The sequence below is a fragment of the Apiospora hydei genome (genome assembly GCF_038363865.1).
Source record: "Apiospora hydei strain CBS 114990 chromosome Unknown utg000008l_segment0_segment0, whole genome shotgun sequence".
Taxonomy (NCBI): Eukaryota; Fungi; Ascomycota; class Sordariomycetes; order Amphisphaeriales; family Apiosporaceae; genus Apiospora; species Apiospora hydei.
Window position 1 is genome coordinate 2,469,595 of NW_027117367.1, and position 13,178 is coordinate 2,482,772.

General features: G+C 55.3%; 5 protein-coding genes across 5 annotated transcripts; 3 read left to right on the forward strand and 2 right to left on the reverse strand.

Moving 5' to 3' along the window:
• Positions 1-1,335: 1,335 nt before the first annotated feature.
• On the forward strand, positions 1,336-2,100 carry PG997_011339 (uncharacterized protein; the record flags this gene model as incomplete). Its single annotated transcript, XM_066815654.1, has 1 exon — positions 1,336-2,100. The coding sequence occupies one exon, from the start codon at positions 1,336-1,338 to the stop codon at positions 2,098-2,100; it is 765 nt and encodes a 254-aa protein (XP_066664944.1).
• A 669-nt stretch (positions 2,101-2,769) lies between these two features.
• Positions 2,770-4,236, forward strand: PG997_011340 (uncharacterized protein; the record flags this gene model as incomplete). Its single annotated transcript, XM_066815655.1, has 1 exon — positions 2,770-4,236. The coding sequence occupies one exon, from the start codon at positions 2,770-2,772 to the stop codon at positions 4,234-4,236; it is 1,467 nt and encodes a 488-aa protein (XP_066664945.1).
• Positions 4,237-5,080: 844 nt separating this feature from the next.
• Positions 5,081-5,671, forward strand: PG997_011341 (uncharacterized protein; the record flags this gene model as incomplete). The annotated part of the gene is made up of 2 exons (XM_066815656.1): positions 5,081-5,117; positions 5,190-5,671. The coding sequence occupies 2 exons, from the start codon at positions 5,081-5,083 to the stop codon at positions 5,669-5,671; spliced, it is 519 nt and encodes a 172-aa protein (XP_066664946.1).
• A 1,220-nt stretch (positions 5,672-6,891) lies between these two features.
• Positions 6,892-8,172, reverse strand: PG997_011342 (NAD(P)-binding Rossmann-fold containing protein; the record flags this gene model as incomplete). The annotated part of the gene is made up of 3 exons (XM_066815657.1): positions 6,892-7,738; positions 7,818-8,018; positions 8,123-8,172. The coding sequence occupies 3 exons, from the start codon at positions 8,170-8,172 to the stop codon at positions 6,892-6,894; spliced, it is 1,098 nt and encodes a 365-aa protein (XP_066664947.1).
• A 1,012-nt stretch (positions 8,173-9,184) lies between these two features.
• PG997_011343 (uncharacterized protein) lies at positions 9,185-13,124 on the reverse strand (the record flags this gene model as incomplete). Its single annotated transcript, XM_066815658.1, has 2 exons — positions 9,185-9,439; positions 9,531-13,124. The coding sequence occupies 2 exons, from the start codon at positions 13,122-13,124 to the stop codon at positions 9,185-9,187; spliced, it is 3,849 nt and encodes a 1,282-aa protein (XP_066664948.1).
• Between the last annotated feature and the right edge of the window lie 54 nt (positions 13,125-13,178).

Below are 13,178 nucleotides of genomic sequence, written 5' to 3' on the forward strand. Positions count from 1 at the left end.
CCAATGTCAACAACAAGGCCGTGGCACCCGCCGCCGCGCCGCCGACCGTGCTGGCCCGTGGTCTAGGCGATAACACCCGAACCTATGTCCCCGCCGTCAAGGAGAAGAAGCCCGGTGCCGTCGTCGTGGGCAACAACAACAACAATGTCAAGCCTGTATTAGTACCAGCGCCCAGTGTGCTTGCCCGGGGTCTGGGCGATAACACGCGAACCTACCTTCCCGGTGTACACGTGAAGAAAACCGTCGTCGCCGTCGGTAATAACAATAACACTAATAATGTCAATACGGTAGCAGCACCAACGCCAGCACCAGTGGCAGCCCCAGCACCCACTGCACTGGCCCGGGACCTGGGCGATAACACTCGTACGTACCTCTCTGCTGTAAAGGAGATTGGTGGTGGCACTAGCCCCCAAAACGCTGCTCAGGGTCCGCGGCAGCGGAGGGCCCCGCCTCGGTGCTCAACAGACCAATCGGCGATATGTCGCGGACCTATGTGCCGGGTGTCAGAGAGTTCGACGGGGTGGCGGAGTATGATGCCGACGTCGATGCCAACGAGAATGTACATGGCAGTAGAACTCGGTAAGTTTCCCGGACTTTTTAATTTGTTTTTCGTCTCTCCTATCTTCCCATTTTACATGCTGAACCAATATCTCACACATTTGATTAGGGAAAATAGCAACGGAAATAACAGCATTTGTATTTGGCGCAAGTCCATCGGCCGCAGTGCAGCATTTTGGAAATCGAGAACAGTTCACTGGAAGCCCATGAGAAGGAAGAGGCATCGCTGTCCCCGCGTTGCAAGTGTGAATCAGGTCGCGACGTATGAGTCGGAGTCGGAGAGCACTACAACGACGACGTCATCTACCACCACCACCACCACAACAACTACGACCAGCAGAAGTGATATACATGGCCATTATTGCTAAGAACGGTAGTTGGAATAGGTCATTCGCAGAGTGTTGGATGGTACTTCATTTTAATTCCATGATTTACGTTTGTTCAATAATATATGAGAGTTGCATGGGGCGGGGTATGTGCTGTTATCAGGCAGGCGAATGTGCTTGCATGGCGGGCTGAAAACAGGCGTTTTGCGAAGGCGGGCAACGACGCGACCACCAACTGATCAATCGTCCCATTGCTACATCCTCCATCCATTCAGCAAACAACCTTGTCATATGCAACGACTCCAGCCCAGGACCGGCTCCTATTGAGTGTCCCATTCCAAAAATCAATGTTCGCTCCAGAGCGCTGGAGGTCAGCCCTGAAGCCAGCTACTGCAGCCAATTAATACAATGGGTCCACCACGAGCCCCCTCCGAAGCCTCGGCATCAAGACATGGCCGTACGCAAACATGGCCTGGACGGCCGAACGAGCAACCCGGTTCCCCCTCTACCCCGCCACCCCATTCGGCCAGCCCCCCTCCTCAAGCCGCCAGCGCCCTGGGGCCTAGCCGTCTACCGCGCCGACTACCGGGACGACGCCGCGTGGCGCCGCATGCAGGAAGCGCTCCTGGCCCACGCCGCGGGCGCGCTCGCCGCCACCATCACCACGGATGCTGATGATGCGCACCACCTTCTCCAGCGGAGCCACACGGCCTTCCTCAGCGACCCCGTGCCGCCGGCCGCGGCGCGGCGCAGCGACGTGCGCGCCCACTTCGCCCGCTGGGCCGCCGCGGAGCTGCGCCGGAACTGGTACGTCACCCCGGACAGCCCCCTGCCCGACCTCGAGCGCGCGCGCGGGGCCGGCGCCGGCAGCCCCGGGTATCGCGCCGGCGCGCGGTACAACTTCTACCTCGAGGTGGACGCGCAGAGTCTGCGGTCGCTGGACTCGGAGACGCCAGCCGTGAAGATTGTGCGGAAGGACTGGTCCAAGGAAGGGTGGGACGAGTCATCGTCGTCGTCGCCGTCAGGGGTGGAAGCGGGATACGATTCGTACCTCCTTCCGTTAAAGGACTACGTAGCCGCCTGCAGAATCTTACTGGATCCGAAGAAATGGTACTCGAGGCCATATGATGAATCGCGCAATATCATCAGGCGTGTAAAATTGCGGACGTTTGGGCGCATAGCATACCGATCAATCCTATTAGCAACGGATCCCTGAGGACCTCTGTAATCGGGTCGTATGGCTCTGGCTCTGGCTGGTTCGAGACGTCACGGCGTAGCTAAATCCCAAAAGCTAGGTTCTGTGCAATAGATAGCACTGCTTTGGATTTCAGGTCTACTGTATACAGCAACATCGGCTTCGTGAGGCCTAAAAGGGGCTAGGCCTGCAGCCAATACGAATAAATATTCCAAATACCTGACCATTTGAGTTCCATCCCATAAGGTACGGATATATTGACATTTGCATGATGTTAAAGTTCCCACTGACGCCAACACTTACTTGTATGCGAGCCGAGGGAAGTGATTGCATATCGTCTGAAGTCACGGCATGCAGCTTACCCCATACAAGGAAGGCATTTAAGGCCTTGATGTCGACCAAGTAGGCAACCCGTAAATCACTTTAGGGAAAACGATCTTCGCTCGGTGTAACCTTACATCCCGAACCAACCAACTGGCTGCCGTACAATTCACCCTCCTTCTGGCCCCGGCATAATCAAACCTCGCCGCACCGCATACGTGCATTACGGTGCCGAGGGCGAAATTGAGGGGGAGGTGTAAGGGGGGGATGTAAGATGTAACGCTGCCGCAATCGCATTGATCTTCTGGGTTCCTCGGTTCATACCTCCTCAACATCATATCGTTTCTTGCTCATCTCAATTTGCCCTCAATGTCCGCCATCAAACCAGATCCAAACGACCCCGAGTTCTTCGATGTCGTCATCGTCGGAGCTGGCCTCTCGGGCATCAACTGCGCGTATCGGCTCATGAAGCAGCAGCCCGGCACCAGCTTCGTCATACTTGATGGCCGCGACAGCATCGGAGGGGTCTGGGACCAGTTCAGATATCCAGGAGTCCGGTCCGACAGTCAGATCTACACCTACGGGCTCTCCTGGCACCGCTGGCCTTTCACCAAACCGATTGCCGAGGGCAGCGAGATCATGGAGTACCTACATGACGCCGTCTCCAAGTATCACATAGATGACCATGTCCGATTCCGCCACAAAGTCTCCAAGATCGATTGGAGCTCCCAGCGCCAAGAATGGAGGGTAACGGCCGACCACCAAGGACAGCCCAGGCGCTACCTTGCCCGCTGGATCATCATGGGCACCGGTTATGTCGACTACGAATCGCCTATTGAGCCTGACATACCAGGTCTTGACAATTTCAAAGGTCGAGTCGTTCACCCTCAGTCTTGGCCAGAAGGTTTTCACTACGCGAACCAAAGAATGGCCCTCATCGGAAGCGGTGCCACGGCGGTCTCGCTCCTGCCCGCGATCGCCAAGGAAGCCGGCCAGGTCACGATGGTCCAGAGAAGCCCGACCTACGTAGTAGCAAGTCCAAGCCAGAGTGACAGAACGCCGTTTTGGCTGCCCCAGGGACTGTTTCTCGCATGGAGATGGCTATACTGGCTGATACGTCCGTATCTCCTTGTTCTGCTCGCCAACCGCTACCCCAACTTCGTTCGGCAAGGTCTCACGGCGGGCGCCGCCAAGGAACTGCCGGCCAATGTCCCCGTGGACCCTCACTTCACCCCGCGATACGACCCCTGGAGGCAGAGGATATGCTTGGACCCGAACGCGGCGTTTTTCAAGGCATTCCATCGTCCGAATGTTAGTTTGATCACCGGAGAGATCGCCGCGGTTACCGACCACGGCATCCGGATGCGCGATGGTGAGACAATGGACCTTGATGTCATTATTACTGCCACCGGCCACCGGATGGTCCTCGGCGGCAGGATCGACATACGAGTTGACGGCAAGAACCTTGGATGGGGCGGGCGATTCGTTTGGAATGGCTGCATGTTGGATGGAGTTCCCAACATGATGTTTATGCTGGGCTATACCAATCATTCCTGGAGCCTGGGATCCGACAATACTGCCATGTATCTGGTACGACTGATGAGTCACATGAAACGCCTGGGGGCTCGGTCTGCAGTACCGCGCGTGCCTGAGGCTGTCGCTACTCGGGGCACGCAGAGCATATGGCAGTTGGATTCCACCTACGTTCGCGAAGTAAAGGGAAGGCTACCAGTGTGCGGCAATGCAGGGCCTTGGAAGCCAAAGAACCGACCGCCAATCGACTGGCTCTATGCCCGATGGGGGAACACCACGGCAGACCTCGAATTTTCCATGTAGCTTCCAGTTTGATTTCAAAGGATGGCTGGAGTTGCGCCAAGGCCAAGTGACCAACCTGACCTGTATGTACTTACTTAATACCTGGATTTGGGCTGTAAGGAAGGATCGATTCCTGAGGAAGTGGGGTCTTGATTATTCTCTATATTTCACATTGTCACAGCGGCGATGCAAAACGGTGGCAGCGTGAGGTAGCATCTGATTGGAGGGCCGTAAAATGGTTGTACATAAATCCGTCACATTTAAATGCACCTGTGCCCCTCCCACTGATATCCTGTGCAGTCCATCGTCTTCTCCCACATACGACCGTCGACACACCCCAATTCTTTCCATGCTGCGATGCATTGCAGCAAGCAGAGGTAGGCCATTGCCACAGGTCTATCGCGCCGCACAGAGCCGATTAGCATCGCGACTCACAACCTTGACCAAGGCCGGCGTGACGACACACTCCTCGGCGCGCCCTACAGCAACAAGGCGGAATGAAGCTGATTGGAAACTCTTTCTTCGAGCCACAATGAGCAGTGGCCCGGCAGCACGTTCTCCGGCGCCAGGGACCGAGACCTACCTCGATTTCTCGTCGAGCCCCGACGTGGACTTGGATCATATCAAAGCGGACATGACGTGCACCAAGTTTCGCGATTCAACCTGGGGCTTCGTGGTAAGGGCATCCTCCTTTGCCATCACCTCTTGAAGTTGGGAAAGGGTTCCATCCATTGACGCACGAGGTTCTAGATATATCGGTGCTCTCAAGGCAACGAGGCAGCTTGGCTTCGCTTACTGCAAGCCTTGCGCAATCAAGTCCAGGAAAGTCTTAGGTTCTACATCCGCCAAGATATGCTAGAATTTCATGATCTTCACGTCATCGACGACGAGACACTCAGGAGGTATGTTTTGCCACATCTTTCTACTGCACTGCTGGCTGATAGCTGGCATTAGTGGAGCCACGTCCCATTAAGTCCGCGATTACTTCCGGTCCTGGGTCCAGGCGAATCTCGAGGACCGGCTCCGACCGGACGCCGCTGACCTTCAGGACGACGTGGGCTGGTGGCGCGCAACCTCCACTCCTAGATACGAGTATTGCCTTTTCGTGGACGATCTCTGTCTCGAGTCCGTGGATCATCCCGATGTCGACTCGCCGATCGTGAAGCTGTTGCACAAGGGCTGGGAGTCTCCGTATTCCCCACAAGAGAGGAATTACAAAGTTCCCACCCCTTTCCATGATGGCGCCACCGAGCACGAAGAGGAAGATGTGGGTTGGATGTACATGCCCGTGCAACATTACTTGGGCAAGTACGACTTACTCGGAAAAGGCGACTGGGACGAACAATATGTCAGACCCCCGTACATTGACGGAACCGAAGACGAGAGTACTTTTCCAGGACATTGGAGGCAGGAGTCACCCATCTGCGACTGTCTTCAAGCAGTCTACAAGGTCTAGGCCTGGAAAATGGGTTACACAAACGAAATATGACCCCAGCAGGCGGGGGAAGGCCACAGCATGGAAAGGCGGCACCATATGGTAGGTAAGATTGCTCTGAGCAGATAGAAAGAAAGCATAGTTAAAGGTAAAAAGGGATATCTGTAAATAGCATCTAAACCTACCTGGTAGTTGCTTAAGTAGTTGGCCCCCACCATGAATAAGCACATGCCTTCCTTCCATATATAAATTGCCCTTCCACTCCTTCATCTTTCCTATTTGTTGCTTACCAACGCAGTCAGGATTACCACAGGAGTGCAATTGCAAATTGCACGCAATAACTGGAGCGCGGCCTATCGAATCTTACACATCAAAGCAAGTTGCCACAGAAAACTTGATCAGTGATGACAAGCACATATCCTACAGTTCGCAGAAGCGTCGTCTTCCTGCAACAAAATGGCACACGACATGTGTTCAACGTCTGAGATCACGAAGATAGGTATGGATGCAAGGAAGAGAGGAGCATCGTGGTGGTGTTGAGTGCAATGCCCCAGAAGATGGAAGATGGAAGACGGAAGATGGCAATCTGGGTCGATCAGAGGAACGGACTTTATAGCTCGAGGAGAGCCGTCTGTTGGCTCTGCTTGGGGAGGAAGACCCAAGAGAAAGAGAAAGTGTCTAGTGTTTTCTGTTGAGCCTTCTCTTGCCTACAGCAGTTCATAGACAGCGATGGGAAAGTGCCGTGGTTTACTAATGCCGCCTGCGCTGCTCCTGCTCTCGATGGTCTGGGCAGGAGCCAGGGTCGACGTCCCAGCTAGGGGAAGGAGAAAGTGCTTCTTCGGAAACAAGTCCCTTATTGCCTACTTCTTACCTGCGCAAAATATGGCGTTTGAGATGCTTTACATCCAATTAGGTCTTGGTGCAGTGTGGACATGGAAACTCGCCATCTGCCCCTTTTTAGGAATGACAGTGTTTTGGGATAGGTGCACTAGGGAGACTATCACGGCTTCAAAACGATAGAGCTCCAGAATGACCCCCTTGTAAACGGCACTATCTGCTTTTTTTGTTCGCCATCTCCCCAATGTCGATTGGAGAGGTCCAGAGAAGATCCAGCTGGGTCGGCGATGATATGCGAGCTACCCCTATTCCGCGCCTGTGCTCATTGGAATAGGGATAGTTCGTATATTTCAGGACTAGACTTTGGGGAACGTTCCACAACTATCAAAACCGTATCCAAATTCTCATGACGACGAAGTAGCCACAGCCCGCCGAATACTCTCCTCCAACCCCGCAGGCTCCCCCTTCCCCATTCTCGCCAGCAACTCCCTATACCGCCCCCTATCAACCGTAGCCGCCACACCCTCCACCATTGGCGACGACAATGGTGATTCCGTCCCAGGCAGTTCCCGCTCCGGATCGATCCTCCGCATCACGTCGAGCACGTCCCCAAACCCAAACACCTCGCCCATCGCAACGATGCGCTCCCCGCGCACCTCGTCCAGGACCAACGCCGCAAGGTGCAGCAGCCCCAAGTCCTCGAGATCGACGTGGCACTGGGCGCCGATCATCCGCAGGATGGCGCTCGCTTCCGGGTCGTTCCGCCACGTGCCCAGCAGCATGCCGTTCATGGAGGAGACGAGGCGCGGGTGGACGAAGGCGCCGAGGCACGTCATGGGCACGACGGTGTTGAGGACGAAGTGCTTCGGGTCGCCTTCGCTCATGAAAGCCCAGCAGGCGCGCTCGGCTTCGATCTTGCTCGCGGCGTAGACGAGGAGGCTTTTCATGGTGGGACTACTATTATCCTCCGTCGTAGACGAAGAAACGTCCTGGTCCTGGTCGGGTGGAGGCGAAGAAGACCAGGCCATGCGAACGACGTCGTAGACGCCCAGGAGGACGACGTGATGTGCACGGGCTCGTGGAGCCGGGGCAGCGTCGCGGCCGAAGAGGTGAAGATGACGCGCCGGACGGTGGAGGTGTTGGCCGCGGCTTCGAGGACGGCTCGTGCCAAGTCGACCGTGGGCGTGATGACCCGTCCTGGGCTCGTGCCGAGCGAGGTGTCGGTCGCCATGTGGACGACGCCGGCGCACCCTGGAGTCCAGTTAGTTGGTCAGGTATAAATAGAAAGATACCTATATATGTAGATGGACGGCAATGTGCTTTCAAATACCGGCCATTGCCTTCTCCAACATCTCGCGGTCCGCGAGGTTCTCCGCATGTACAACCTCGAAGGCATCGGGACCGTAACGTTCGCCGAAAACGTCGGAAAGATACCCCCTTTTCGAGGTTGCGGACGATAGCGCGGACCTTGAGGCCGGCCTTGAGGAGTTCGTTCGTCACGGCCGAGCCGACGGAACCCGTGCTTCCAGTCCTGTATTTACGACAGACATGGTGTTTCCAGTCAGCAAGTGGTACGTACACCTTGCATGTGACCGCATTCGAGTTCCCCTTGTAATTGCAAGTGCGCGTACTCACACCAAGACCCGCGCACCCCAAGATATAGCCAAGTTTGACATATTCTCCATTTTCACTAGGTTGCTGTGTATTGCGAGGAGTATGTGTGCGAGTAGATGAAGAAGGATAGGAAAGGCGGTAAAATACGGCTACTGGATTGGAATATATGCATAATCAAAGTTTACTTGCCGGTGTGCTATGATACGATCTGCGCCATGCCTGTCGGGTGGCGACGCTGAGACATAGCGATGGCTGTCTGGGTATCCGGTTAGCTTGAAGGTAAGCTTTTGTCCATCCCACCATGCTAATACCAAAGATAGTGTGGCTAAAAAGTGACGATGATCATCAACGACACTGATTCGGCATTCGACGTTCACCTGCTGCCCCCATAAACACACACCCTGCTCATCATACTAGGGAGACACAGGCAAAGTGACGAAACGCAGTTCACAGAAGACATAACTGGGGATAGGGAGATTTTAACAGTAATATAATATCATTCATTTCAGCCATGTCTGTCATGGGTCGCACACTGCCTGAGAAGATACAGCCGTCCAACACACGTCTCTACTCGATGTATTCAGAAAAGGCTCGCTTTATATCTCTCGCTTTCTCTTTCTCTTTTGCTTCCGTACTAATTTCCATCCAACTGCTCTCTCTGGTCTGTGTGTATCAAAGCTTCGCGGACGCTTCTTTTTAAATATCCGAGAAAATTTCGCAACCATGTCCAACAGCATGAAGTATCCGAAGATAAAGAAGAAAAAGAAAACAGGGGGAGGAATGTAGTGATGGCATGGTATCAACCAGATACATGGGTGTGAAGCGGCGAGCCCTCGCAGGAGGCATCGATTCTGAAGAGTAGATCGATTAAGACATATCAAAAAGAGAGAAACAGTCGACGCCGAGATGTGGCAGCAGTGTACAGAGGGCAGAAATTGCCAGTAAAGGGGTGTTTTGGGTAGTGTTCGTTCCGCAGTAGCGGATAATGCCCCAGAGTAAAGAAGTGGCCCAGGATATCGGTTATTTGCAGATCAAAGATGCGTAAGGTTATATACAAGAAGGTTGGGTGGGGTTTCGAAGGCTTTAGTAGGCGACCGATTTCTTGCGGCGCTCAAAGATGCGCGCGAATCCGCTGGGCTTATCCTCGACGGGAGGGGCGGCGGATGCCAAGGTTGATGGTGGTGGTTCCGACTCTCGCAAGAAACGCGCTAAGTCGGATGTTCCAGATGCTCTCATGCCTTGAGATGGTGTGGCATCACGCGGTTCGTAATGTTTCATTGGCACTCGGCCTGACGGCGCCCTGTTCTGGGGAGAGCCGGGCCCCATGATATCGTTCAGCTTTCCAGCGTTACCACCGCTAGGTGGCATGCTGGCCACGATAGGGTGTAACCCCGGCCATTGCTAGCGTTGCTCGCCGCTCTTGACTCACGACCCCCGGCGTCGCTGATCGCTCGGCGGGCGTCGCATTACCTCCGGATCGGAGGCGGGAAAACATGTTGGAAGTACTCTTCTTCTTAAGCACGGCGGGCTGCTGAGAAGTGACAAAGGGTTGGGGAGGTGACGGGTCCGGCGGCGGGTCATAGTTGTTGAGGAAGTCGATCAAGCTCTCCTCTTTCTTGGGCTTCGGCTTTGGCTTCGGCGCCTCTTCTAACAGCTCGTCCAAACCTTCTTCGTCACTGAAATCAATGGCATATGGGTCTCGAACTCTGCGCTGCTTTCGCTTCGGCATCATGTCTTCCTCGTCGAAATTGTTGGAGTAGTTTGTCGGCTTGTTGGCTTTGTTCAACAACGCGCTCTGCGAGTTGATCGAAGAGTTAACAGACTCCGGCACATTCGTCGAGACTTGGCTGCTCATGACTTCTGGGAGCGCAGCATCAACGGCTCTGCCTCCAGTGGCGCCTGACATTTGAAGTTGGTCCGAGTCCATGGTGTTTCGGAAGGGGGCAATGTTCCGGGGAATACGAGGATTGGGACCGTTGGATGGGGGCCCTCTGCGGATAAAGTCGATGAGATCAGAACTTTCGTTGTTTGAGCTGACAGCGGCGTCGCGCGCTTGAAGACGAGCTCTCGTCGAAGCCGTGCGTTTGGGCGGCACAGCAGCGGGGGCAGTCGCAGGTAATACGGGGCTACTGATATCCCTTCGGTGAGGGCCGGTATTGGCAATAGGTTTGTTAGCCTGGAAGTTGCCACGTTCGCCAGGCGGGCCCGTTGAACGTATGAACTCGGCAAAGTCTTGCAAGGATTCACGTGGGATCCGGGCGTCCCTAGCTTGAGGGGCAGGACCCATCCGCCCCTGGGTAGCCATCGAGACAGGCGGCGCCCGTGGCACTGGCCCGGCAGTCTTTGCGTTGCCGTGTCCCTCGGGCGGATGCGAGCTCAGACCCGTCGACTTGTTTAGAGACAAAGATCTCTTCATCGAGGAGGAACGAGATCGGTCAAGGTGCCTGGCCTCATCGTTCCTGCCACTGCCCTTGGAATCTGCCAAGCTGTCACGCATACTCTCAGGGGTAAGCGTGTACTGAATCGTCTCGTCGTTCTGGAGGAGCTCCTCGAAGTTTTTCGCAACATCATGTGCGCGCTGGCTGGTGGATTCTTCGGAGCTACGGACTGCTTTGAACTTGTTGGAATTGGTGGAGGTAGGGGAGTCGTTCTGCTTCGCCCAAGCACGCTTCGGGGATTCTGGTGACGCACGCTGCGAAGTGGTGCGGTCAACGGATGGCAGTCCCACAGAGGCGGACTGTCCATATGTAGGTCTGTTGGCACTCTTCTCGGGCAACGTAGGCAACGTAGGTGGCTTGGAGTAGGATGACATTCTCGGAGGCAACTCTGTTCTCTCGGGTCTGCTGTCAATGTCCAAATAAGCTCCGCTTGTGACGGTCTGGTTGAGGATTGTGACCTTCGTCGGAGCTGACGTGGGGGCCGAGGTAGGCGCTGAAGTAGGGGGCAGTGTAGTTGCGCCATAGCCATAGAGCGAAGGGCTTGTACTACGTCTGGTAATCCTCTCTCGAGAACTCTCCCTAGAGGAGTACGAATCCACTGCGAGGTCACCTCGAGGTTCGGGAGTCCCTTCCTCAACAATGGGAGGTGTCGATACGCTTCCTTCCCTCGAAAGGCTCATTGACCGAGAAACTGAAGGGTAGTCGAATTCACCAGAGCCATGTCTGCTGGATCTGACGCTCGGACTTCGAGGACTGTGCACCTCGATCATGCGTACCGAGCTCAAGCTGTTTGATCGTCCCACGAGGATTGAAGGAGGCCTGTTCGAGCCGGACTCCGAAATAGCTGGTGAGCTTCGACCGCCTATTGATACTCGTGATGAGGTAAGAATTTGGGGTTCTTCTTCAAACTCGTCATCTTCCTCCTCCTCCTCCAAAGGCGTGGTGAGAGTTTGTGGCGCAGTTCCATGAGCCATAGCGGCGACACCAGCCATAGCAGCCGAGCCGACAGCAGCGGCCCCTGTCACCATCTTTGAGATCGGGCTCGCCAGAGCGGCCTTCGGCTCTGCTTCGCTGACATTCCGAGCTTCGGCGGGTTCAGGCGCTTTTTCAGTCACTTCATGACCCGTCGTTGGGATCGAGGCAGTGCCAGCCTTGGTAGGATGCTCAGCATCTCGGTTGCTATCAGACTCGACCACCTCAGCTTGTGCACCTGCTGGCTTAAGCGAGGTGACGGGCGAAACAAGAGGGGTCGGAACTGAGTTGGCACGCTTCCGGGGTTTCTGGGTAGGTGAAGTGGGCTGAGAGTCGGCGGGTGTTGGCAGTTCATGCTTCCGGCGCGTAGTGAAAACCATCCAACTCTTGGGCCGCGGGCGCTGCTTCGGTGACTCCTCGTCGTCCAAATCGCTGTCCTCCTCATCACTATAAGAAACAAGTCCGGGAACCTCGATCTCTGCAATGTCGTTGTTGCTCATTGGCAAAGGAATGGCTGAAGGGCGCGTCTGCTTTGCCGGCTCCTCGTTAGGCTTCGACTCTCCCTGTGAGTTCGCGTCCTGCGATTCATCTATGCTGACTTCCCTGGAGATTGGTAGAGTGCCAACTGTCTCTGCGACTATGCTGCCATGCCTACTGTGCGTTGCGCTCCTAGTGAAAGATCGTTGGTAGCTGAGTTCAGCAGGGGCTCGTATCCTCTTCTTCCAGGCTCGCCATAACCTTCCCAAGGTTCTATCAAGAGCGACGCGCTCCATGTCCAGCTCCTCAACGACGATTCGCTCCGAGATATCGCCCGGCATTCGCGCGCCGTCTTTGAGCTCTTTTTCGTACTTGACTCGCAAGCGGTTGAAAGCGGCCTGGCCCGCAATAACAAGCACCTGCTCCCCCATGAACTCGAGGATGGAGGTTAAGAAGATGGCGACTGCCGGAGATACGGCTTCGGAAAGGATGTCGTCGCTTTCGCCTCGTAGGTGCTCTTGTTCCATATAATAATCTTCATCCTCCTCTTCCATGTCTCCGAGCGAGGAATAGACCATGCATCGAAGCCGCGTGCGCTTCCAGGCCAGCTCAAGATCCCAGTTGTGCGCTGACTCGGCATCCGCGGATTGTACAAGGTCCTCCACCTCGCCACCACCCAGATACTCCCGTAGCTCCTCATCGGCCTGGCTGACGGCATCTCTTGCGAGCTTGGGCTTTAGGACTTCACTGACAGCCGGTCGCAAGGCTGAAAGGGATGTTGACCTGGCAGTGGCAATAATGTTGAACAAAAGCTGGTCAACGAAGTTGTTCGCGAGCTGAAGTGAGCCAGTCGCGACCAAGGCTGTTTCCCCAGAGGGTTCTATTCCAACCTGATCGTACCATGTTTCCGAATGGCTATCGTGGTCGTTGGTCACTATTTGCGACGCGGCAGAAGCGGCTATGAACGCCGCCTCAGGCGACACAGACTGTGGAGGTGACATGAGGCTGTGGGCGATGGTCGACGGTCGGTCGCTCGAGATGCTCTGCGTCCTGGAGCGAACATGACGCGGAGTTGTCGCAATGGCAGTTGTGGGAGAAGTGACCGCCGCCATCATGTCGCTATGAGGAGAAGCCATGGTGGCTGCCAAAGAATGGGCGCCCCTGACCAGCAGTCCGCCCCTGCTGCTTGG